The 27,570-nt window shown below is 42.8% G+C and overlaps 1 protein-coding gene across 3 annotated transcripts in view; it reads left to right on the top strand.

Annotated features, from left to right (window-relative positions):
- Positions 1 to 27,570, top strand: part of ncoa1 (nuclear receptor coactivator 1) — a 126,012-nt gene that overhangs the window by 19,504 nt on the left and 78,938 nt on the right. For all 3 annotated transcript variants that reach the window (XM_034004273.3, XM_034004274.3, XM_034004272.3), the window contains exons 2-7: positions 7,614 to 7,719; positions 8,792 to 8,958; positions 24,525 to 24,634; positions 24,990 to 25,167; positions 25,668 to 25,847; positions 26,492 to 26,578. In XM_034004273.3, coding sequence (XP_033860164.3) covers positions 7,631 to 7,719; positions 8,792 to 8,958; positions 24,525 to 24,634; positions 24,990 to 25,167; positions 25,668 to 25,847; positions 26,492 to 26,578 — 811 coding nt within the window. In that variant the 5' untranslated portion in view covers positions 7,614 to 7,630. The remainder of the gene's footprint in view (positions 1 to 7,613; positions 7,720 to 8,791; positions 8,959 to 24,524; positions 24,635 to 24,989; positions 25,168 to 25,667; positions 25,848 to 26,491; positions 26,579 to 27,570) is intronic.

The following is a 27,570-nucleotide window of genomic DNA, read 5'->3' as shown; positions in this document are numbered from 1 at the left end:
CCTATAAAAGTTTGCACATAAATTTGTACAATACCTTTGCAGTTTTCTTTTGTTTTTACAATTTGTTAATACTGTGCAAACATCTTAGTTTAACATGGTTTGCCAAGGGTTTTTAATATGCTTTACCGTTACCGGTCTGGGTTTTACAATGCTTGCATATGCTTTACTGTACCATCCTTTCACTATGCTTGATTGCACTTTGCTATGCTTTCACTATGATACATGTTTTAAAGGTTATTTTATGCTAATGTTTTTAAAAGCGTAATAGATTTCACCTTTGTGTGTCAAGGTGACAGCACAAGGGAGATGAGAATGAAGTGTTCATTTGTCTAGACAGTGGTGTGTTTTACTGAACTGGTTACCTTGGAATGTTTTGTCTGTAGTTTAATAAAAGGCTAATCTGGCATATTTGATATGTCTAACTGTTGTCAGGAGTCATAAGCAGCTGAAGGATGCTAAGGAAAAGATACTGCTTTATTATCAGCAGCAGAGACTGTAAATGGTGAAGGTGCTCTTATGTACGTCACAAGTTTTGCATATAATGTAATGAAACTTGGTAAGGACATTATCACAAATCAGAGAATCTAAGGGAATACATTTATGGGGGCATTTATCTGTCCGATCTTCACACATACATTTTGTTTTATTCATACTGCAGATGTAGGTCAAAGTAATCTACATTTCGCTCTTAATTTTGTATTTATGGGACAGCCAATGATTTCTCACATACTTGTTACTGACTGCTGCAGATGTTACTTAGCCTTTAGCAAAGGCAAGATTTTTGCTTAGGAACTGGGCCCCTCTACAGATTGTGTACTGTAGAAGAGAGAGGGTGAAAAGCAATAATAATTCATAAACTGCACTCTCCAGGCAGAAGTGCTTGTCAGACCCGTAATAATTGATCATAAAACGGCTTGGAAAAATAACAACCTCTGATTGGACCACATAAATACCATCACAAAATTCCATGACAAATTGCCATTTTATTTATTAGTTATAAAACCACTGCCACAAAATGAATGACAGTTCAATCATTTTCTTTAATATATTTGAAGAAGATTAAGACCAGCAATAATGTCTTCCTGTCAGTCATGAAAACTTTCAAAAAAGCCAGTAAAGACAAGGCCAAACACCACCCCGATCTAGATTTGAAGTGCCTGCAGGAATCTGAAGCACTTTTACGGACACCGTGTCGGATTGGTATGCAAAAAATAATGTCTGTAACTGGACATCGATCTGAAAGCATTTGCTAAGCTACTGGACTCCAGCGCTCCAATACAAAAATGAGTGGAATTCGAAATACAAAAACGAGTGGAGTTCAATTTTATTCCTTCTTTCCTCAGTTTCATTTGAAACTCCACCCAGGCCATCCACTTCATCAACTCTACTTTTCAGATGGCAATTTTAGTGTAAAACTTCACAATAAATGGAAATGTAGTTTATTTTTAACATGTGAAACTTAAAACAAATTCTTGAATACAAATGAAAGGTTATGTCTTTTGAGACGATATAACACAGCAGATCTATTCTACACACAATAAAAGTTTCTTGTTTTTTAATTTTAAAAGTGTTTAATTATGTTTCTTCCCCAAAATGACAATTTAACTTGGAAATAGCTGTTGTGTAAGCGGTCTAAACCACTTTGGGCCGTGCATTTCCCATGAAACATGCACATGGCTGCGACGTGCCATGCATGTGGCAATCGCAATCATTTTTCTAAAAAGTGCAAAACCACAAAGCAAGCTGTGCAAAGTGTTGACAAAGAGACACAGGTTCACATTTCAGTAGGTGGGGGGGAGGGGCAACTTTAAGTGGTGGTCCTGGAAGCTCTTGTTTTTTTTACAGATAAAAACTTAAAAATCAGTTTATTACGGGAGAATTTTCTGTGATTATTTCTTGTATTTTTTATAAATCATATGATAACAAAATTACCAACAAAGGACAAACAGGCAACTTTTAAAGCAATCTTAAATTCCTGCAGAATACTTTGCAATTTCTGAGTCTGGGAACATGTCTACTACAGATGTGCTGAACTCGTCACAACACGTAGAGGTCTCTGCATATGTAACTTTCTTGATCTCTGTTTTTTGTTTGGCAATGAAAGATTACATGAGAGTAGATGTTAAAACTTCATGCTGATTTGAACTTGGCTCTTGCCAAGATAAGCACCAGCTAAGATGCAGCTTTACAGTAAACTAATGTGATCCATCTGCATCTCCATCCATTTGCGTTCCTTTCCATCTGATGATGTAGATATCCTTCTGCCTAGTGTTGATGGCTGAAGTGTAATGCTGGCTCCAAGGATCAGCTTATTTGGCCTCCCCAGCGCATCAGCACATACAACGGCTGCGATGCTGGCTCCGGGGATCCACCACAGTGCGGTCTCCCCAGCGCATCAGCATGACAATCGTCTGGATTGAGCTAAGTAGGGTACATCTCTGGGGTCTTCAAGTGGGCACCTTCCATCCTTGGTGTTTTGTCGACGCCCATGACACCTCAAGAGGGCTCGACAGTGATTCTGGCGTCCCAGCATCACCCCCCTCCGTCCCCCACTCAACTCAGCCCAGCTTACTTACCCGTACATCAGTGTTTCTTTCTTTCTATTGTGCTTTAGATCCCCAGCCAGAATCTTTCTGTCTCAACCACAGCCAGTTGCTGCTCTTTTCTGCTGCTTCAGATAAGTTCTTCACTGTGCGACGAAATATGTACTTTACCAACGTAGTTTAGGATTATGTGAAGAAGCTTGAAATTTGCATCAATATATGTACAGTATATATATATATATATATATATATATATATATATATATATATATATTTTACCGGATGAGGACGCACGTGCAGCCATCATAGATCAACTATGTGAGCTTGCCTCACACGCTGAATGCATGCCCACTAGGTACAGACAGGGATTGCAGTAACCACAGACAGTACATGCCTTTTGCAGAAATTAAAGGTTTGTTAACATTAAGGTGTTTAACAGTAGTTTTGAGCAAAATACAGGAGAAAATCTGTCCTGGGAGTTGTCTGGGAGAAGTGTCCTGGCAAATAAGGGAGAGTTGAGAGGTCTGCATTAATGTGTATTGTTCCTAAAATTAACAAGGGGTATGAAACACGGGGTGGCGCCCCTGGTTGACAGTCTGTTTATAGGTACAGTCACACGTAGTGACATGAAGAAACAGAACAACAAATCTAAAGAAGCATGGCAAACAACAGTATACATACATGGACACCCTGTGAAGTTCAAACTGGACACTGGAGCAGAAGCTAACATACTGACCAATGAGATGCTGAAGAAGATACCATGAAATGTAAAACCAAACCCCACAAGCATCATGCTTGTAGCGGATGGAGGTGTCAAGATAAAACCAGATGGTCAAGTGACTGAAGCCATATAATACAAGCTAGCTGGAAGAAATATATTTACCATCTTAGATGAAAAAGATGGCTACTGGCAAGTTAAACTTGACAGAGAATCATCAGAGCTCTGCATGTTCAACACACCTTGGGGAAGATATCACTTCAAAAGGCTACCATTTAGTCTGCCAGCAAAATCTTCCAACAACAGAACAGCGAAATCTTTGAAATCCTCGAAGGTGTCCACATCATCGCTGATGACATAATGCAGCAGCAACAAAGGAGGAACCTGATGAAATATTCCATAAGGTGATGGTAAGAACAAAAACTAACAATGTCAAATTCAATGAAGAAACAAATACAGTTCCTGGTGAAAGAAAATATATGGGACATGTCATCACAGCAGAAGGGATAAGACCAAACAATCACAAACATGACCAGAGGACAAGAAAAGTCTGCAATGCCTGCTAGGTATGGTACGTTCCGTGGCACAGTACATTCCAAATGAAGCAACACAAGCACAATGAAGCCCTTGCAGTATTGAAGAAAGCAGAAGCACCAGTGCTCCAGTTCTATGACCCCACAAAACCTACATCACTGTGCAGGCAGATGCATCTGAAGATGGACTGGGAACATGCTTACTGCAAGACAGCAGACCAAAAGTGTATGCCTCAAGAGCACAGTCCACTGCTGAACAGAACTATGCTCAGATTGAAAAGGCGCTGCCAGCGTACGTATTCACCACCAAGAATTTCCACCAGTATATATTTGAAGCAGAGGTAGCAGTTCAATCTGACCGCAAACCTTTAGAGGCCATTTTCGCAAAGCTACTAGGAAAGGCGCCAGCGAGACTACAGTATCATATACCCCAGGCAAAGAAATACTTACAGCAGACACATTGTCAAGAGCAGTAGCACAAGACCATCAAACACTCTGTGATGAGCTAACAGATGAGAGAATAGTATATGCCATGGAGGCAACAGCAGCTCAGTGAAGAAATGCTACAAAGGTGAAAAGCAGCTACATTGAATGATCAAACTTTGCAAGTAATGAAAGAAGTGCACAGAAAAGGCTGGCCAGAAAGAAGAAAGCAGCTGGAAAACAGATTGCAGCCTTATTGGCCGGTAAGACACTCAGGTGTAGATGTACTAAAGTGTTGCGGCAAACCAGCTGCAAACGAGTCGGAAGTAGAGGGTGAAATGTACTAAACATGTGCAATGCTGTTTGCGACTTATTAGGGAATTCTTTGCAGCAGCAGTTTTTCTTTGCAGTTCAGCCTTAGATGAATATGTAATTATGGGTGTTGCTGCATAAATTCGCAAAAAGGGGGCGAAGATAGTGTAATTGAGGGTTCTCAAATATTATAATGAGATGTACGAAAGCTAAAGGCAATTGTGACACTTACAATTGCATCAATTTGTTAAGAACTTTTGAAAGCATGTTTTAAACAGTTGCAGTTATTGTGGCATTTCCCAGTCTGCTTTTTCTCATGTTGTGCTCAATGTATTTTTGAGGCGAACACCTTAATACCTATTTTTTCCCTAAAAGCAGGGTGTACTTACAAGCCTTGAAAACAAATTTATCTGATATTTCTGGTTTCCCCAACGTGTTGGGAGCAATAGACTGCACACATGTGCCGCTAACCCCTCCAGCTCATTCTGAGCATCTGTATAGGAATAGGAAACACACCTATTCTATTAATGTGCAGGTGGTTTGTAATTGTGCACAATTTAGCACTGCACCACTGACTAACTTAAATAAAAATGACAGTATACATTAGGCTTATAGGCTACTCATGACAGTACAAATTAATGGTATAATGCAAAATGTTTTGCTGGACCCTTGAAATTCATATTAACAAGAATTGACTGTCCTCCTGTAAGTATCTTAACTTGTCAATGCGGCACCATGATCTATTTTGTTTTAGTTGACTAGGCTACTAAGTAGGCCAGGTTAATAATAATAATAATAATAATAATAATAATAATAATAATAATAATAATAATCATTTCATTTCTCCTTTAATGCATATACAGTAATAGTCATGTTGTGCAATGGAATATGGAATATTAATATTAAAGTTTGTGGATATCAGAAATTTTAGAGAAGAAAGAGGCAAAGTCATCTGAGGAGACAGAGGAGGGAGGAGGAAGCAATCTGTTCCTTTGTTATGGTTGTGAAAAGACCTGCAAAGGACGGTACAAGTAAAAAGTAACCGTGAGTGTTTTCGTGTGGTATCTGTCTGCCTATTAATTGTCAAATTTGGAATTTATAGACGACTAAAATCCGGGAACTGTAACTATCAGCCAGCATCAAACCCAGACTACACTGCACTACTGTTTCACCATTGCTGTATAATTCACCACTTGCACTAGGAGCACTCACTGTTGGAATTTGTGACCGTGTCTGTGTATAGTGTGTGTTATTATTATTTCACGACTGAATCCCATGGATTTTAACTGTGCCATACACATCGTTGTGTAAGGCCAGTTATTATTATTTGCAGCACAATAAAGAGCTGTTTTTCACCGTGAAATGTGTTGTGTTTGTTATTACTGAGCACTGCATCACCTCTACACCTTGCGCACTGCAAACCACTTTGCCACACACAACATGTGCAGTCTGCATTGTATGAGTGACAGTCCCATTAAGCCAATCAGAGCTCACAGACGTAGTAAAATAGCCAATCAAATAGCACACAGGATTCATTTCCTTACGTACAAGTGTAACAGGCACAGCACACATAATTTTGATTAGGATAGCAAAGCGAAGGCTTATTTAAACTATTTATTTTACTTTGTGTAAAATTTAAAATCAGTAGTCAAACAGTAGTTGGAGATGTCATGGAAGCGAAAGGTGGAGGCGGAACACAGAAGATTCCAAAATTGTTAGCCAGGTGATTGATTATTTGTTCACTGAATACAGGCAATATGTCTGATTTGCAGTGCAACGGTTGCAGGTATGTAAAATTATACCATACAATGTCACTGACATGCTGCACAAAGCAACATATTTTGAGTTTATTGGAAATGAAAGAAGCTATGGAGTCTGTACGAAGTTTTTTCTGAAAATGAGAAGAAAAAATGAAAGTGCTGTGGATGCCATGAACAACACAACCACAGGAAAGGCCTTTTTTTAAACTTCAAGAAGCCATGGAAAGTGCAGAAATACCTTGGAAGAAACTAACTGGGATTACAACAGAGGGTGCACAATATATGACTGGACAAAAGAGTGGACTGGCTAGCAGAATGCTGGAAAAAATTAAAGAAAGAAATGCAGAAGTACCAATTTTCTTACACTGGATTCTGCATCAACAGGCATTATGTGGAAAAGTTGCAGAATTAGAACACGTAATGATCATTGTTATCAAATGTGCCAGAAAAGAAGTGCCAAGTGTCCGGACAGAAGTCATGAAAAGGTACATTTCATAGTGGTACTGTTTACTATTTCGTGTTTTCACAGCTTGTCAGTGCTGTTAAAAATGTTATATTTTGTGAGATTTCCATTGAATGTAAAATACTCTTCTATTTCCTACATTATATTACATTTGTGATAGAGTCAGTGTTCTACGAAAGCTGCCACTAGTTATTAGTCTATTTCTGTACTATAAAATACATTAAGTAATATGTTGATTAACTGATTGAAACCGTGCCTGCATACTTATTGACTAGGAATCATGCAGTTGTCTGTTTGGCGAGCATCTCACTAAGCCCAGCGGACAAGAAGCCAAATATTGTATCAATACACTGTTGTCATTTCTGTTGTCCATCTGTATAATGAAATGTAATGCCCCTACCAGCCTCCTCTGGGTGTGGATAGCCTGTGTGTGTGACCTGGAGACCTTACTTCCCTCTTTCTTAGGTGGGGTTCTGGGTTCCTGGGAACCTAGGGCTGAAAAGGACCTCTGACAACCGTCTTTTCTGTATCAGGTTTATATGGCTGACTGTATATATGAGGTATACAGGAGCAGCCCTTCTGGCAGGACTACAAAAATAATTTTCTATTGAATATTGGGGTGTTTGTCTTCATCTGAAGTGAAAATGGAGGGGGGGATACATTGCTTGTTATCTAGTAATGGTTTCTTCCTGATAATACCTTCCCGTGGTCTGATTGCAGCTAGATAATTGGAGTGATTAGGTACCAGGAAGTGCTTTATCCCTATCATGAGGACAGACCTCTGACAATAAGTTGCCCATACCTGCTCATATATTCCCTCTGGCTTCTTGTTCAATAGCTCTCTTTCTCTATTTGTTCCAGGTGTGCTGTAGCTCAACATGAGTGGCCTGGGGGACAGCGCCCTTGACCCCACGACCCTGGAACCCCGCAAGAGGAAAAGGTCACCATGTGACACGTCAGGACAGAGGTATGTTCCACTAGTCCCCAGAACCTCATGTGATGAGCCAGAACAAGTTCACAAGACCACAACAGCCAAGATCTCGGCCAACATCTTCTTATCATAAGCTCAACTCTCTCTTTGCATCTTTAACCTTCTTCCTTTAATGAAATCCCTTGGTTTATGTGTATTCTAGTTTACCATGGTTTTTAATATTCTTTACATACCTCTCTGGGGTTTGCTGCTACTCTGGCTGGGGGCTTGACTCTCACCTTAGGACGCCCGCACGTTGATTCAACTCGGCTGTGTGTGTGTGTATGTGTGTCTGTGTGTGTGGACTGTTTCTACAGCAACCCCCTACAACACCTGGCCTGCGACTGTACTTATGCATTGCACCAACCTACATAAGAAATGACTGTCAGCTGGGTTTTCTGTTCAAACAAACACAGATGAGTGAATAAAATGGTCTTAATGAGAGCTAGTCCGAATAGAAGGAGCTCTTCAGATTGTCTCCAAATTGAAAGGGACTGACAGAGAGTGGTCTTACTGTATGCCACCACACATTTTTGATGTAGAGAGCGTACATTTTCTTCTTCTGGGTGCCCTACTACGTCTGTTGGACCATGTGAGTGAAGCAGACACAGGAAGTGACGGGGGGTCAGCAGTTCTAACTTTGCCACTCGGAGTGTGCAACCTTAATTAAAGTACAAAAGGAAAAAAATATCTTTATCACAGTAAAAAGGGTTAAATGTGCAAATGTACCACACACACACAAATACGCACAACAGTGACAGTGTTGTATACTTGAGTTTGTAAATCTTGCAGTGTTCACTGTTAGTTTTGTTAACGTCTCTGCTAGTTTGAGTTTGTATCCCAATACTAATGTGGTAATGAATGTTGTGTTTGTGTCTGTCACAGTGTGTGTTACCCAATTGTGGTAACATTTCTGGATGTGTGCTTATGTATGTATTTCTGACGAGTTACAGTGGTATGACACGCAGTTGGGTTTCTTTCAGTGTGTGTTACAAACTTGTATCTCTGCCAGTGTGTGTCATAGTTTTGTGTTGTTTAGACACGGATTGTTGTGTTTGTTCCCTGGCAGTGTTGAGAAGCAGTGGCGGGAGCAGGAGTGCCATTATATTGAGGAGCTGGCTGAGCTCTTCTCCGCTAACATGGGTGACATTGAGAGCCTGAGTGTCAAACCAGACAAGTGCAAGATCCTGAAGAACACTGTGGACCAGATCCAGCTGATTAAGAGGCGCGAGCAAGGTGAGGGGAGGAAATACAATCCAAAGCTAACAAATGCATGATATATTAATACAATTACTTCATATATTATAAAATAGTTTTTGAAACATTGTCAGTTATATTTTTTTAACTGAAAGTATATACTTTTTTTTTTGGTGTCCAATGTTTACTTTTACTTACCTGACAATATACATTGGTTTCATGAAATGCTAGTATAAGGCCTATTACGTGTAACACAAGAAATTAACTTATTGCAGGTGGGTGGCAGGAGGAATTGGTGTAACCTGAGTGAAAGTTGAAATGAAGTCTGGTAAACAATAAGTGGCATATGAGACTGTTAGGACTGTAAGAGGTGTTTAAAAACCTTGGTTATTTCCTCTTTGTGAGCACACCAGCAGTTTTTGTGAAGAGTTATCTCAGTATTCTCTGCATACACACACAAACAACAATATTAGATATCTAAGTGAGTGTGATTAGCAGTAGGTTTTTTCCCCAGCTCTATTACTCCACAGCTGGTTTCTTTTTTTTATTTTTTTTTTTTATTTAGTTTGTGGGCTGTGCTGGCTGGGGAGGAGAGAGGGGCGTGTGAGTGACCAGCCAATAGCAACTTAGACTACCCCTGGGCCAAACTCTCCACCCTGGGCTTATGTGTATGAGGGCCCCTTGGAGGGGTGGGACGCTTCCCTTCATAGTTAACAAAAAAAAAAGAAAAATTAAGGGTAGTATTGCTGTCCATTAGAACCAGTGACAGACTAGGACTAAAAATCACCCCAGGCATTTTAAAGTGCACCGGCCCACGTTGAGGCTGTGACGATGCTTAGAAAGAACAAAATGTAGGATTTGCGTTCTGACAGAGAATTACATAAGACGTGTAGCAAATTTCAATTACTGAACTAAAAACAGGCTATCTTGTGACGGGACTGTTTTACTGTTTGCTGTAAATATACATAAACCACAGGAGACCAACAGACATATTTGGAATACAGTGTACAATGGGTTTGCTTATTTATTTCAGTAGCCTAATAGGTTATTATTGCAGTTATTTAGGAGGTAATATCCAATGTAATATTAACACGCTTTTATATGTTAGACAGTGATGCCAAGGATTGGCTGTCCTAAAGTGTGAGATTCAAGGCCAAAGAGAGGCTTTCCAGGTCATGTGTCAGGTCATTGCTTAAGACAGGGACTCTCATCTTTGGTCCTTGGTGACATTCATTTTAAAACAAACTCAATTGTTTGGTTTAAAATGTACACTGCTTAATATTGCATATGAAACACTTCAATCAGTTAAATTAATTCATATTTAACCCTCAGTTATACAGTAATACGGTACAGTTTGCAGGCACATGCTATGTAAAAACAGAATTTGATTTATATTTTCCCAGGCCAATTGGCAGCTTTAACTTAAATAATATACATAATAAGAAACTTGTGTACTTACTGTTCATAAGCCACTTCTCTCACGCATTTTTAAGAACATATTCTGTGGTAGAAAGGTATAATCCTTATGCAGCTGTATTTTCTTTATGATGCAGTAGCAATGGTACGATCTTGGCAAAACCGAACATACAACGCAATTGTTTTGTTTAACATTGGGACAAATACGCAGCTTCAATTAAAATGTATTTTCTATTCACGTCTGTGACAGGATAGCCACAGAGGGAAGACTCAGAGCCAGGAAAATGCAGTGAAACAAAATAATTTAATTGACCAAAAACACAAAATAAAAAGGCACGAGGGCCAAACAAAAGGTATAAACACAAAACAAAGGTTTTCAACAAAACACCAGAACAAATAAATCAAATTAAACAAGTATTTATAATTATATATATATATATATATATATATATATATATATATATATATATATATATGTGTATATATATATATATATATATATATATATATATATATATATATATATATATATATATATATATATGTATATATATGTGTGTGTATATATATATATATATATATATGTATATATATATATATATATATATATATATATATATATATATATATATATATATATACACACACACACCCAGACAAGGGATTCCTCCTAGCTTTTATGGTCTGTGGCTGGAGCCCAATTAATCAATAAATAACAATTAACCAATTAAGGCTCCAGCCACATTCTCACATGTATTTGTCAGGAAGGAATTTAACCCCCTCCCTGCCGATCCAAAACAAACAAGAATTACAATGAAAATCATAATGAAAACAACAGTAAAAATGATAATAATAACACAAATTATAGAGGCGGGCTGGCACCCCATTACATTTGCCCCCCCTTGTGCAATGCACACTTGGCCCCAACGGCCACCTCCCCCCTTAGTCCCAAAGTCCTGGAAGAGGGGAAGCAAGTGGTCCATGGGGGCAGCCATGGTGGGAGGTCCTCCTTCTCCCATTGCTGAGGGAGGGGCAGTCCATAGCCCGGCGCCCTCTTGGCGGGACCTGGCGAAAGGGGACCCAGGTGCCTTGGATGGGGCGTCGGGAGCGCAGGCAGGCGACCGGTCGGCTGCAGCCCCAGGCAGAGGTGTAAGCCCAGGCGACAGTGCAGCGACATCTGGGCAACTAGGGGGAGCGGAGCAGGAGACTAGGCGACCTCCTGTGCCTGGTGGTGCCGCGAACCAGGCAGTCAGGCCCAGCGACCAAAGGTCCAGACATGGAGCCTGGGTGTCTGGGAGCCCAGGCCGAGGGATCCAACCCCCAGGCGCCGGGCTGTGGCACAGTGGTGGTGGTCGGGGCTGTGGTGAAGGTGGTCTCCTCACCTCCCCCCCACTTCTTTGTAACCAGCAGCTCCCTCTTCTGGGGCTTTGGCCACACTCGCTCCTGCAGTGAAACTGCTGCGGGGGAGCTGGTCTCCTTACCTCCCCCCCCTTTTTTGTGGCAGGCAGCTCCCCTTTGTGGGGCTCCGGCCACAGTATTCCCTGCTGCCATGAAGGGCTGGCAGCGACCCCAGGCAAAGCAGAGCTCTCAGTGACCCCAGGCGACGACAGCAGCGGACCCTCGGGAGGCGACTGTGGCAGCGGACCCTCGGGAGGCGACGGCGGCAGCTGACCCTTGGGAGGCGATGGCAGCAGCGGACCCTCGGGAGGTGAACTCGGGAGAGGAGCCCCTGGCCATGAAGGTGGCAGCGGGAGCTCCACTTCTCCCTCGTACTTTATAACTGGTGGCTCTCCAGGCAATGCGGAGCAGCAGGCAACTCCAGGCGATGCGGAGCAGCAGGCAACCCCAGGCGATGTGCAACAGCAGGCAACCTTGGGCAGAGCGAGGCAGACATCCTTGGGTGGAGCGAGGCAGGCAACCTTGGACGGAGCAAGGCAGGCATCCTTGGGCGGAGCGAGGCAGGCATCCTTGGGCGGAGTGAGGCAGGCATCCTTGGGCCGGAGCGAGGCAGGCATCCTTGGGCGGTGGTGCGGCCAGCTTCTCCGGCAGCGCTGGTGGGGCTGGTGTTGCTGTCGGTTTCTCCGGCAGCAGTGAAAAGGCTGGCAACTTCAAGGCTGGCTCCTCCAGCCCCAGCAAATCCCCACAGGTCAACAACAAATAACTCCCAGGTGATGGTGCACCAGCATCCCCAGGTGATCCAATGCAGGAATCCTCGGGCGGTGCGGGCGTGGCATCCCCGGGCGGTGCTGGCGTGGCATCCTCAGGCGGTGTGGGTAGTGCTGCCGGTTCCTCCGGCAGCAGGGGAAAGGCTGCCGGTTCCTCCGTCAGCAGGGGAAAGGCTGCCGGTTCCTCCGTCAGCAGGGGAAAGGCTGCCGGTTCTTCCGTCAGCAGGGGAAAGGCTGCCGGTTCTTCCGTCAGCAGGGGAAAGGCTGCCGGTTCTTCCGTCAGCAGGGGAAAGGCTGCCGGTTCCTCCTAATATTTGTAGCCAATCAGAAAACCCATAATGAGAAGCCATCCAATAGAGTGATGTTCCATATTCATGATAATCTACAACCTTAAGGTGTAGGAGATGACATTTATGTATATGGGAAAATACATATTGACTAAATACATATTGACCGTACACATCCTACTATAGACAGTAAACACTAAAGCTGACATCGATTTTTGACAAAGGTTAAACGTGTAGGAAACATCAAACCTTTACACACCTACTTTGAAGTGGATAGGTGCCTTATGAAAAAGAGACAACACCACCCATCTTTTTTGATAGTCCAGTTGGATAGAAAGAGGCGTGAAAAATAATTAAATTGCCAAGTTGATACAAAAAATAAGTCAACTCAAATGAAATACAACAACCATGCAAACGCTGCCATAAAAAAAAGACTAGTATAAAAAATTCTAACATTGCATTTTTGAAAGTCCTATACCTGTGGATGATAAAAAATGTATGATAGCAGCTTTTATCATGTAGCTTTATATAAAAATCCATCACTTATAATCGCCCCCCTCATACTGATGGAAAAGAAACACTACATAAATAATCTTCATTATATCAACAGAGAATCATTGTAAATCAGTTTTAATCAACAATTATGACAAAGTTAATTTCAACGACTATTTTTATATCAAAATAAATACTGTTACCTTTTTACTAGATACATCCTGTTTTTTGCTTTGCATTTGTATTAGAACTCTAATTCATCAGGTTCATTGTCACTTGAGAGACCAAAATCACTGTCACTTTCCTCATGTTCTTGATTTTCACAAGTCTTGAATTTGCACATATCTGAGCAGTTCATTCCACTGCTCATGCATGGGCAGTCCGGTAGCTGACAGGATCTTTTACATTTGCAGGCCAGAAGTTCCAGCACTGCTTCAGTTGCCATCCAGTAGATAGTAAGGTCATCATGGCCATCTCCAGACTCAAGCTTCCACCCAAATCCAATGGGACTTGGAATGTCAGGCCTGTATTCCAAGCACCTTTTCCATATGGCTGTTTGATAGTTGGCTCTCTGTGCATGTTTAAACAGACAGTCAGCACATGGGGGTAACTGATGCGACTCAATCTCACCCTTCAGGCTCCACAATAGCTGGTACTGGTAGTCATTTACCTTGATGTCTTTAGAATTAGATCCATACAACTGACAGGTAAACTTGTCCAGTTTGAAGTACAGAACTGGAGAAAGATTGCATCGCTGACCTAGTACCTGAAAGATATCTTGTACTGATTTGTTTGTTTTCAGTATTTTCAAAGCACTAATCTTTCCACGCCCAGCAAAGGCACTGACAGAATCACAGCCTGTGAAAGCATGGAGTCCTGAAATTCCCTTACACACACCTGAACCACAGGCACTGCAGACTTTACTGGTGTCAATGAATCTTGTGCGAGTGCTAGTTCCACATTTCACAAAGAGAGGTGCATGAATTACATCATTGAAGGCAAGGCAGAGCAGAAACACATCTGTGTCCTCAGAAGTAATGACAACTGCTCTGCTTCCAGATTTTGCAGCATGAGAAGCATGGAGTAGAAGTCTTATATCTGCTTTTTCTTGGTGTGACTCTAAATGTGTGTTACAAAAAGCACTTTGTCATCTGTAATCAGTTCTTGAGTCCCTGGCTTCCTCCATTCGTTGACCAAGAAGTGAATCAGTGCTGTTTTGTTGTCAGCAATTTGCAAAAACTTTCTCCACTGGTGAACCATTTGGCCCCCAAATATGTTCTTGTACTGAATTCCTAAGTCATGACATCGATTTAGTCTCTCAGCATCCTTGATGCTCTGCTGTCGGTACACATCAAATACAATGTCAATTCATTTTTGGGCACTTTCTCTGAGGGCTGCTAACAGAACTGATGATGCAACCTATCCAATGGTTTTATGGTCTGCTACTTTATGGGTAGCTCTTTCCTGGTCTGGACTATCAGGATAATTTGGCCAAAGAGTTTCCTGTCTGCTTTGAGAATAAGGTCCCTGCCCTTTGCTTTAGTTTTCATTATCTTTTTGGTCATATCTGAGAATGTCTTCAACTTCTGTTTTGTCAGCTTGTCATGAAATTTGTACTTTGGAGTCACACTTTCCAGTCGTTCTTGGAACTTCTGATAGTTACTCTTTCCAACAGCCTTTGCACTGAGAAGATCAGCAGTTATATCTTCAGACACAGCTATTGCAGTTCACAAACTGACCATTTCCTGCTGACCTTCAAATGGATTGATCCAGTTCTCAATTGTTTCTACCACTGCAGCGACAGCTGCCTTATCTTTTGATAATCCTTGGCTTCCGGAGCTCAGCATGATGCACATCACACTTTCCATGTCCCTGAACTTGTGGAGAAGTTCACATCAGTGTTCTGCAGTCAGGTAGAATCTGGTCACAGCTCCTGGTTTCAGACTGTATTTTCTGATCCCTCCTGGCATTTTGGAGTCTTTGTCTCCTCAGTTGATTGATCGACTGGAATCTTCCCAAAGGGGTTTTCTGACCCTAGCTGAACTGAGAATCCTCCCTCTTTGAAGTGTTCATAAACTTCAAGATGTTCAGTGGGGATCTTTGACATACCTGCATAGTACACGGGCAAATATCATGAGTAGTTTATCTTATCATAGGCGAAGCACCATGGGATCATGGCATGGATAATAATCTCAGCTGATGCGCAGCATTATCAAGGATCCTGTCATAATTCAAAGTATGTGTTCTGAGAGAGTGGATTTCTTCAACAAGCTTCTGGTTTTCCTTTGCAAAATCATAAACTGCTAAATTGTATGGAATGACAAGAAGTTTGCCTTTGTCATCTGGGAATATGTGGAGTGCTTCCTTGAATTCAGCATTCAGTTTTTGGTAGAATCCTGTATCTCCTTGATTCTAGCAGTCATCATATGGTCCAACAGTAAGCTGTAAGATCAACCATTTTGATAACTTGAGGCTTTGCAAATATTGTGTTTCTGATAAAGTCAAACAAGTAATTGTAGGCATCACATTCTGCTTCCTCATATCTGCATTAATTGTCTGAATTCCCTAAAACAGATGCTGGGTTACTGTCCAATGTCCTTGTGTAGTTTCTGTAGCGTGAGCGGTGGTAATGTACTTCAGCTGCCACAATTTCTTGGGAAACAATACCAAGGATTCATCTTGCTTTCCTATGGCAATTTCTCTGACTGTCCTGTCAGTGCGGAGATCTACACATTGTACAGTGGGTTCTCTAGTTTGTAACCCTTTCTTGTACTTTTCTTTTTGACAAAACATGCAGTGCTTCTCATACACCCTAGAAGCTGAGTTGGTTGTCTGATTGCCCTCTTGCAGCTGTGTATCTCAGGAGCAGCATCTTCAGATTACTTTTGTAATTTGTACTTCAAACACTCTAAATCTTGCTTCAGAGTGAATCTGCATCTGCATTGTCTATGGTAAAAGACCAGAGGTACCTGTCCTTCAGGGGTGCTTTTTGACACATCCAGTATAGGCCTATGGTTTCTAATTTTGACTGCATTTAGGATAGTCCAATGCCATGCCATCAATACTTGTTGCTGAGGGATAAGGAATGTCCTTAGCAATAGATGCTTTTTTTCTGCAACTCTCTTGCTAGAACAGCTCTGTTGGTTTTCCATGGTTGACCTCCCAGAGTTGACAGAGACCATGGCAGAGGCCCAGAGAATGGCAAAGAACATTCTTCATGTGTAGCTCTTTCCTGGTCTGGGCTATCAGGATCATTTGGCCAAAGAGTTTCCTGTCTGCTTTGTCTTTCTGCAACTCTCTTGCTAGAACGGCTTTGTTGGAAAATGCAACTGGAATTGTACTCAACAGTTTATTGAAGCTTAGACTTTTGGTCCACTGGTTTGGAAACTCAATCTGTTGAAGTGTCCAGTACAAAAAGCTCTCCTCTCACAACAAAGTCTTCAATCCCACGTTGGATCAAACTTGGCAACAAAGCTTTCAATTCTCAATAGAATCAACAAACAGCAGGAACAAAGTCTTCAGTCCTTGGTATAGGATCCACAACGCAGGTAGCAGGGCACAGTTTCTTTTGGATACTGTGGTTTTAGGTGTACAACAGACCCAGACTGGTTTGTCTGATAAGTCTCTGTAAGTTTTACGGCAGTCCTCCAGCCGGGCCTCAGTCTCGTTGCTTGTGGTCGTTGACTCGCTTCCTCTCCTTGGTTCCGTTTTTAGGCAGTCCCGAAGTTGAAGCTTTGCTTAGCAGAGTGACAGCACCTTGTTTACCATTTGATGTGGAGTGCAAATTGTTCAGTTTTGCTTGGATATTTGTAGTCTTTTTCACTCTGATAAATAGCCACTTTCATGAGATCATTTGTGTTTCTTGCCTTTTTTTAAACTCCCAGTCCTTTGATGTTTTAATGTCCTTTTCCACTGGGACATTGCTAGTTTATGTCTTCCTTGCGTCAAAACGATTGTACCGGCACCGACAAACTAACCGGACTCATGGACTAAAAATGACAATATTAAAGCAGACAGAAGATACCATATTTCTTTCTTCTTCCACCAGTATCTGTTTTATGTTGCTGAGCACAGTGCAGCTTTCAGACTCAAATGTTCAGTGTGCCTTTATATTAGAGAGTGAATGTTAGCGTATTAAACGCTAGCCCTGGCAGAGCCGGTTGATACCTATCACAGCACTTTTAATAGCAAGGTGTCGGTTTTGCTCAATTCTGGCTAGGCAGGGTTGAGGCCAGGCTCCTCACTGGTGCTCCCTCCTCCCTCCAGGCCCTTCCTGTCACTATAATGTGTATCCCTACGTGAAGAAGCTTGTGCTATTGGCAGGTTACATAAGGAGGCAGCTTCACTATTGATCTCCCATAACAGAAGCATGAGGCAGACAGGCAGGCAATGTTGGTGCATCCTGGCATAGCCAGCTATCTGGGTTGTAATATTTCTTTCTTTATTAAATCAAGGGGAAAACAGCCATTATAAACATGTCTCACTGAGAGTCCCTTGCATTACACTAGCAAATAAATGTAGTCACTGTAAGTTCAAACAAGGGTTGGAAAAAAAAACTACTGTGACCATATAGTTAGTAGTGTGACGTTTTAATTGTACAGCAATTCAGAACGGCTCTAATGTGTACTAGCTCACATGACAACAGTTCACAGATACTGAATGTAAAACAGTATAATATACATCATACATGTTTATCATGAGCTGTATGGGGACTTACAGTATGTTCATTCTTTATTTGTCATGGGCCATGACACAGTACAAAACACCACATTATACAATATGAATTTAGAACAAAGTTTACACTCAGAATTGCTATTTCACTAAACTTTTCTTTATAGTCTATAAATCTGAGTTTAACCCATCTAATGCCAAATACTGTATTCCATTTGCTTTCAGAATGTGAATTCTGACTATTTGTTTCCATTTATTAAAGTTATTTTAGTAAAAAATGGGGACCTTTATGTGCATATCATGCCCGTTCATTTGACTCTTTCCTCAGAGTCTACATGGCAGCCTGCATTGATTCTACACCAGTCTTCACCAACCTTTTATCAGACACGCCTAGCCTCTTGTAGATGTTTTGGATTTCATTTGACTATAATCCAATAAACTCTCGATTTTGACCTTTCAGGTACTGTGTGATTATTACACAATTATGATAACTCTTTGTATGTGTGTACACTAGTTAGGTATGCTCCCATTTGGAAACAGTGCTTAATAACCTGATCCAATTCTGTAGGAATTTAACAGGATTCTTATAGGAGGCTGTGTGGTCCAGTGGTTAAAGAAAAGGGCTTGTAACCAGGAGGTCCCCGGTTCAAATCCCACCTCAGCCACTGACTCACTGTGTGACCCTGAGCAAGTCACTCAACCTCCTTGTGCTCTGTCTTTCGGGTGAGACGTAGTTGTAAGTGATTCTGCAGCTGATGCATAGTTCACACACCTGAGTCTCTGTAAGTCGCCTTGGATATGTATCCAATTACTGTATTTAAAAGTGTCCAAATGGAAACATTGGCAATACATGGGTAAATGCATCTGTCAAAGCCGCTTATCACTGATTACATTCAAAATCCTCATACCACAATTACATTTTAAAAGAAAGTACAAAATCAGGCTGTCACAAAGACGGCCAGAGTGGGTGGCGTCAGACCAGAAGACAGGAACACAAACGACAGAGATGTGGAGTTTGGTTTAAGCTGAGCGCGTGATTGCACTCAGCATTTAATAAACAGAAAATAAAAGGTTTTAAACACAACCAAAAACACAGGACACGGCACTTGCGCCAAAATAAACAGGTAAACAAAACGGACTAGACAGTAAACAGACAGTGCACAGACAGACAAACGAAACACGGTGAGTGAGACAGTTATTTACGTTCTTACTTTCTTACTATTTACTTTCTCCTTCTCCACACTCGTTCTCCACTCACCGAACACCAACCCCCAGTGAGTGAAAACATGCAGCTTTTATGCAGTTGTACCGAGATTCGATTGCTAGTCAATCATTCAATTGGAATCTCGGTACAACTGCACGTGAATTAATTAAAGTGCAATTCCCCGTGCTCACATATTACTTTTTACTTGCACGTGATGTGATGTGCCATCCCCGTGCCTAACTACAAATATACAATTTACACACACGTGAAACACAGACCGCTTATATCCCGTGTACCAATGCCTATACACCAACATTTACACACAACACGTAACATATAACACACACAGGGGGGGCACTTTGCCACATATACCCCCCCTTGTGCAACGCACACATGGCCTCAACGGCCACCTCCCCCCTTAAATACCCAGCAGTCCAGGCAAAAGTCTCGGGCTGGGAAGGGAGGCTTCAGTGGGCCCATGGCTGGAAATGCTGTCAGCTCCCCTGCCGGTAGTGGCACGGCTGACAGCATGCTGGTCCCGTCCTGCAGCGAAAAAGCTGCGGGGGCAGGTGGTCCCCCGACCTCCCCCTTCTTCATAGCCGACAGCTCCCTCCTGTGGGGCTCCGGCCACAAGAACTCCTGCAGCGAAACTGCTGCTGGGGAAAGTGGTCTCCAGACCTCCTCCCCCTTCTTCGTGGCCGGCAGCTCCCCTTTCTGGGGCTCCGGCCACCGTACTCCCTGCGGAGGTACGGGCAGCAGAGGCAGCTCCAGCTCCTCTGCTCCTTGCGGTGGTGGTGGCGGAGGCAGAGGCAGCTGCTGCTCCTCTCCCTCAGGTGGTGGAGGCAGAGGCAGCTCCTGCTCCTCTCCCTCGGGTGGTGGAGGCAGAGGCAGCTCCTGCTCCTCTCCCTCAGGTGGTGGAGGCAGAGGCAGCTCCTGCTCCTCTCCCTCGGGTGGTGGAGGCAGAGGCAGCTCCTGCTCCTCTCCCTCGGGTGGTGGAGGCAGAGGCAGCTCCTGCTCCTCTCCCTCGGGTGGTGGTGGAGGCAGAGGCAGCTCCTGCTCCTCTCCCTCGGGTGGTGGTGGAGGCAGAGGCAGCTCCTGCTCCTCTCCCTCGGGTGGTGGTGGAGGCGCTGCCGGCTCCTCCGACAGCGGGGGTAGGGCTGGTGGCGCTGCCGGCTCCTCCGACAGCGGGGGTAGAGCTGGTGGCGGGCGTCTCCGCTGGGCTCCCTTCAGCAGCAAAAACAGCGGCTGCTGTGGAGCCTGAGCTTCACGCCCTCGTCCCTCCCAAAAAAAAATAGGGGTTTGGGCCTTCAGCTCCTCCCCTCCGGACACAGGACGCACCGACTCCTCCCTCTCGGGCCGTGGACGCACCGACTCCTCCCTCTCGGGCCGTGGACGCACCGACTCCTCCCTTTTGGGCCGTGGACGCACCGACTCCTCCCTCTTGGGACGTGGACGCACCGACTCCTCCCTCTTGGGACGTGGACGCACCGACTCCTCCCTCTTGGGACGTGGACGCACCGACTCCTCCCTCTTGGGACGTGGACGTTCGGGCTCCTCCCACTCGGGCTGTGGACGTTCGGGCTCCTCCCACTCGGGCTGTGGACGTTCGGGCTCCTCCCACTCAGGCGCAGGACGTTCGGGCTCCTCCCACTCAGGCGCAGGACGTTCGGGCTCCTCCCACTCAGGCGCAGGACGTTCGGGCTCCTCCTCCCCTGGCTCCTGCTCTGGGCAGTCCTCGTCCTCATGCCCATATGCAATGCACATGGTGCACCACCTTGGCTCCCTCTGCTTCCTCCTCATTTTTCCCCCTCTCTGCCTCCTTCTGCTCACCTTCCTCCTTTGGGCTGGTTCCTCCTCCTCTTCCTGGAAGGGGCAGACAGCCACCGTGTGCCCATACACCCCGCAGGCAAGGCACCAACCTTGGTCCTCCAACCTGCCGAGGAGATCCTCCAGCTCACTGCAGCCGTCTCTCCAGTTCCAGCCTTCCATTTTTTTTTATTTTTTTTTTTTTATTTACTTTTCCACAAAAAAAAAAAACTGCGGTTCCCGCTCTGGCCTGAGCCCTGGAGGCGCTGTTGTCCCGGTTCTGACACCACGTGTCACAAAGACGGCCAGAGTGGGTGGCGTCAGACCAGAAGACAGGAACACAAACGACAGAGATGTGGAGTTTGGTTTAAGCTGAGCGCGTGATTGCGCTCAGCATTTAATAAACAGAAAATAAAAGGTTTTAAACACAACCAAAAACACAGGACACGGCACTTGTGCCAAAATAAACAGGTAAACAAAACGGACTAGACAGTAAACAGACAGTGCACAGACAGACAAACGAAACACGGTGAGTGAGACAGTTATTTACGTTCTTACTTTCTTACTATTTACTTTCTCCTTCTCCACACTCGTTCTCCACTCACCGAACACCAACCCCCAGTGAGTGAAAACATGCAGCTTTTATGCAGTTGTACCGAGATTCGATTGCTAGTCAATCATTCAATTGGAATCTCGGTACAACTGCACGTGAATTAATTAAAGTGCAATTCCCCGTGCTCACATATTACTTTTTACTTGCACGTGATGTGATGTGCCATCCCCGTGCCTAACTACAAATATACAATTTACACACACGTGAAACACAGACCGCTTATATCCCGTGTACCAATGCCTATACACCAACATTTACACACAACACGTAACATATAACACACACAGGGGGGGCACTTTGCCACACAGGCACACAAGAATTCCTGAAAACTCTGGTTTCAGAAAAGCTATTAGTTTTTAAAAATGTGTGCAAATTACTTTTAACATATCACGATCCTTTTTATTGGATAACTGCTAAGTCCTGTACACACAGGAAAGTGCATTCTTTTATAAATAAGTGATCTTATTGTTTTACATCCGGGGGACGTACACTTTGTGATGCATTCAGTGGTAGTGTAGAACATTATTGAAGGGTTTTGTCAGGTTAATAATTACATATTGACAGTATTTTTGGGTGAAATTAACGTCAACTTGTAATTTTATGTATTCCATTTGATGATTAGTGTAGTGAATTAGGTATACAATGTATTTAAATATAAATTAGTCTCTAGTCGCCCACTCAGGGATGTCAAAATGTAAGAAATGAGACATACCTTATTTAAGTTCTGGATCATGTAGAACTTGGATTCCCTTGGACAATAACAGACATTCACACAACGTGTCAGAAATATAAAACAATTGTTTATTTAAGAGTGAAAAAGGGTGCACAACTAATCTAATATTACAGAAAGGAAAGGCTATTGGTTAGATATATGCAGTATACAGGAATAGTATACGGGTCATTGATTGCATAGTCAAACGATTACAACGGCCATAACATTATTAGCATACATGGTTAATATACTAATATTAATTATGGTTGATCACACAAAGTGTCTACTTTGCATTAGTATTTTCAATACTCGTTTCTCATTGTAATCGATCATGTTTCATATCAAAATGCACGAGAATCAATTCAACTTCCCATTCAGAATGAAATCCAACATTCCAATACATAATTTAGCAAATTAGTTTTACCATGTTAATTTATTTAGTTTAGACGTGATCTACACTACAATATGTTATCAACCTCAATTGAGTATATATTCTAATTAACTCAGAAATGGGACAATGATCAAATTGTCTGCATTTATGAGGCAACAAAACACATTTCTTACATACTCTGAAACAGGAAGTTATATTCTATTCTTAGAACAATTTATCCACTAACATTTGCTACAGTTAATTTCTCGAATATGTTGAATACTTATCGATTTTCAGCAAAGAAGTCAATCTTCGTGGGTGATGAACACTGCAGTTTCTTCCCTCGGATCTGAAGTTCTAATGAAAGAAGACGGTACTTAGCATGAAGTACGCATTGTGTTGTGTCGGCTCGCAATAAGCAAATAGTTATTTTCAAATGGAGATCAGCTTGTTGATTTCCAAGTCTTACAGCATTATCTTTGTTGTTGGCAGTTTTCCAGCTGGAAATAGTTCAGTTGATCAGATCTAACTCAGTTCAGATAATGCATTGCAATTGAAAAGTTACGTAGTTCGTAGAAATGTTCTTGTTGCAATTCTTCTGTACGGCTAGTGCATGACCTTAGGCCCAGTTGCTGGCTATGCTTCTGTCCGTTTCATGGAGCGACGTGGAATCCAAGACCCGCTTTCAGATCAAGGCAGTGTCCCGGTTAATGTTTCAGTCTCTCGTAGGACAAAGAACTAGAGCTCTCTTCAAACATTGGTTCTTCCTTGCCTTCCGTGAATTCAAGCAATTATGCTCCCATGACTTCAGAAACTTTCTTTCTCTTTCCTGGAGGCCTCTTCCTTGTGTGGGGAGCTTGCTTTGTGTGCGAAGCGCGTATGGGAAGCATGTCCTTTGAAAGTCGCGCAGCTGCTTTGTGATTCTCACTTCCACCCTGTGATTGGTCAGTTTGTTTATTTTGGGCTGTGCCCGAGTCCACGTGGGGTGTTTCTCATTGGTTATTCTCGTTCCTAGATGTCCCCTTGTCGACTGGATTTATGAGATGGACTGTTTTCTGTCCGAGGTGTCAAAACACCCAAAAACTATCTGGCTTGCCTTGTGCAAGATACTGCCGGTGCCAAATGATTCATTCAGCAATGGGGGAAGATAAAACACTTGTCCAGCAGTTAGTTTATGACTTTTAAAAGCATTCTTTGTCAGTGGGGGACCCCCCTCTGTATATTTCAATTCTGTTAATTTCATACACAGAATGATATTATGACCCACTCTGACGCTACATTAGAAAGCTGGTAATTTTGAACATAATAATGGCTTTCATCAGTCTATTTCTCTGCTTGCTTCACCTGGATACTGTATGTAGATTGTCAAATTAAACACTACAGATAAAAGACTACATAGTGATACCTAGTCGTCTGAAACTTCAAATATGTTTCTCGTGTATTTGCATGGATGGCTTTGATTTCTAATTAGGGAGGATGATGTGTAATGCCCTTGTCCCAGTGCTCTGAATGCTCCTCTGGGTGTAAGGATATAGAGCAGGAAAATTAAATTCTGAGAGATGGTTAATGAGGTTTTTTTTATTACTCATCTGCCATATCAGCTAAATCTCATATTCTTGTGCTGATAATGAGAGCAATTAAATCTGCTAACAAGCACGTTAATCAGAGATTACTCAGAACCCCAAGTGAGAGGATGGCTCTGCCACCTTCCAAGACCAAACTGACATGAAATATTAAAGCCACAGTAACTTCTAATTGTGCTGCGACTGTGGCACGCTTCCTCACATTATCACTAGCACTGATTGAGGCTCAATTGGGCTTGTATTTTCCTCTTTTCTGAAAACCAGCTTTTTGTCTTTCTGTGTTTAGAGAAAGAAGCCTCCGCAGTCTCAGCTGATGATGATGTTCAGAAGTCAGTCATCTCGCCCAGCCGTCAGGGGATGATTAAGAAGGAATCCCTCGGCCTCCTTCTACTGGAGGTACTGTAATAACACTCGTTACTTTGAACAACAAAGAAATCAAAGGTAAAACTATTAGAAAATCAGGCAGTCAAGTATACATCAAGTAAATGCTTCTACATTAGCCCCCTTCCTGTGAAAGACAGAAGTTTATATGCCTGGTCGGGGGTTACATAACAAAAGGTGGAAAAAGACAGTGACAGGCACAAGGGGAAAATAGTTTCTTGGAGACGATGGTTATAACAGGGTTTAGAGTAATAATAATAATACTGATAACAATAAATACTAAATACAATTCAATCAAACTAAAGTTTAAACATTTTATGAAACAAATTGAAACCCTGGCACCCCCTAATGTTAACCCCCTCTTTCTCAGACGCTGGATGGCTTTTTCTTTGTGGTGAACCGCGAGGGTCGGATCGTCTTTGTCTCAGAGAATGTGACGAATTACCTGGGCTACCACCAGGAGGAGCTGATAAACTCCAGCGTCTACAGCATCCTGCATGTTGGAGACCACAACGACTTTGTGCGCAACCTGCTGCCCAAGAGTCTGGGTATGGGACCGGGAGTACTGGGAATTTGTGGTACTGGTGGTGGTGAGGGGAGTTTAAACTGAGAATGTGGGGTCTGGAACAGATTGTGTGGCTAAAGACACACTGCTCTGTGTAAACTTACACACAACACTTTGCAGCTTGTTGCATGCAACTGTATTTTAGTCGCTGCAAAAGCTGAGCACAGCTTTACTTTTGTGTAACAAGTTACACAGCATATCCTGGTCAAATGACTGGTTGTTGGATGCAATGTGTTGCATAGTGTGTACAGACAAGTTATGCAACAACCAACTCCAGTATCTGCACAGCTGAAAAATGGCAATGTTGCACAGCTAGTCAGCTAAGTACCATCTTCTTAAGATAGACACGCACGCACGCATGCACACGCGCACACACACACACGCACGCACGCACGCTCGCACACACACACACACACACTCACACAGTGTTTGGGTTCCCTGCACCATGTGTCTTCATTTCTCTCTTCTCCTCTGAATCCACAGTGAATAGGGTCCCTTGGCCGAAGGAGTCCCCTCGCAAAAACAGCAATACCTTCAACTGCCGCATGCTAGTGCGCCCCCCAGACAAGGCAGACTCTGAAAACCAAGAGGCGCAGCAGCGGTACGAGATCATGCAGTGCTTTACTGTGTCCCAGCCCAGGACTGTCCGAGAGGAGGGGGAAGGTTAGTCTCGATTAACACACAGCCACACACACACACACACCTTGCTTCATGGTGATTAAGTTAGGCCACTTATGAAGGCAGCAAATGTATCAATCATATGGATGTACAAATTGCAGCATACAATAAGGGCAATTTAGCATAATCCCATAAGTGTCTCTTATGGCCATAGGTTGCACCAAAACACCCTGGTCCAGGGTGCCATCAGATTGATTAACAGCACCATGTGATCTGTTGGTGGTGACATCCACTATGGGGTTTTAATTTCTGTGTTGGCCTTTTTGTGTCCTACAAGTTGAAGTCACATGATCAATGTACTTTGTTTCTATGCCATACTGAAGTGAACTATTATATAATCACCCTGTGTGTGGGTTACATGGTGATGTTGTTGATGTTGAATCACTGGGATCCTTTAAAACCCAACTTGACAAGCAGCTTCTAGGAACCAGATGAGCTTGTACATTTCCTTATGTTCGGAGATAATATACTGTGAACTTTAGTATCCACAACACTAAACCAACATACTCTGTTAAGAGAGGCACAAGACAGCTGATTCATTGGTGGTCATTCATTCAGGTGTTAACCAGATCCAGATTGCTTATCCATTTCTCAGTCTCGCAAATCTCTCTGTCTCTCATTCCTCACAGAACTGCAGTCTTGTTTAATCTGTATTGCGTGTCGCCTGCCCCGTGCACAGATTCCAGAGTCCTTTGTCACCAAACAGGACACCACAGGTAAGGAATGCTGAAACCATAGCCAGGCTGAGTAGTCATGGACACAGACTGCATTGAAACTAAGTGGCCAGGAGTTCTTATGTTTTTATTTATATTCATCTTACTTATTAGCGTCTGTTTTGCTGCACTTTGCTCCATAGTGAAAATCTGTCCGTAACCCATATGCTGTATTTTAGTGAGTATAAAGAGCTTCTTGTAAACTGTTTATTGGAAGATTGTGAAAGTGCCTGGTATGCTACATATACTTCCTCCAAAAAATATTGTTATATCTATTGGGACAAAAAAGGCACCCAATAAGGTCACCACATCAATACAAACAACTTAAAATTGTAATTGGGGTTTCTTCCTTTTAGAAAAAAAAAATGCAATCACAATTTGGTGTAAAAGCTTTGCAGATGTGTTCCTAACCCTCACATGACACTTACATGTTCCTAACCCTCACATGACACTTACATGTTCCTAATACTAACATGACACTTGCATGTTGCTAACCTTAATATGACACTTACATGTTCCTAACCCTAACATGACACTTACATGTTCCTAACACTAACATGACTCTGTAACAGGGCGAGGAGCCCTGTACGTATTATTTGTTTATTTATTTTTAGAACGGGGTCTCCCCCTCCGCCCCTGTGCAGGTTATTGTTTTGTATTTGTTTGTTTTATGATTTATTTGTATTTGTATGACGGCGAGGCGCTGTGTGTTTTTGTATTTATTTAGAAATATATTGACGGCGTAGCCGATTGTTTGTTTAGTTTTAGTAGCGTGGATGGGTAGCCCATCCAGATTGAAAACCTTGTGCAGAAGGTGACCATCTCCCGAGTTAATTAATTGTTTAAATTGTTGCTAATCGGGAGATGGTCACCTGCATAAAAGCCTGCAGCTCTCTACCCTCGTGGTGGGTGTATGAGAGGAGCAGAGAGAGCGAGGAGAGAGAAAACGAAACTAAATTAAAATATACGGGAACAGTGACAGCGACTGCCCAGCC

This window comes from Acipenser ruthenus, chromosome 5, assembly GCF_902713425.1.
Source record: "Acipenser ruthenus chromosome 5, fAciRut3.2 maternal haplotype, whole genome shotgun sequence".
NCBI lineage: Eukaryota > Metazoa > Chordata > Actinopteri > Acipenseriformes > Acipenseridae > Acipenser > Acipenser ruthenus.
The sequence above is the reverse complement of the archived record's forward strand: the minus strand, read 5'-3'. Positions and strand labels throughout refer to the sequence as shown.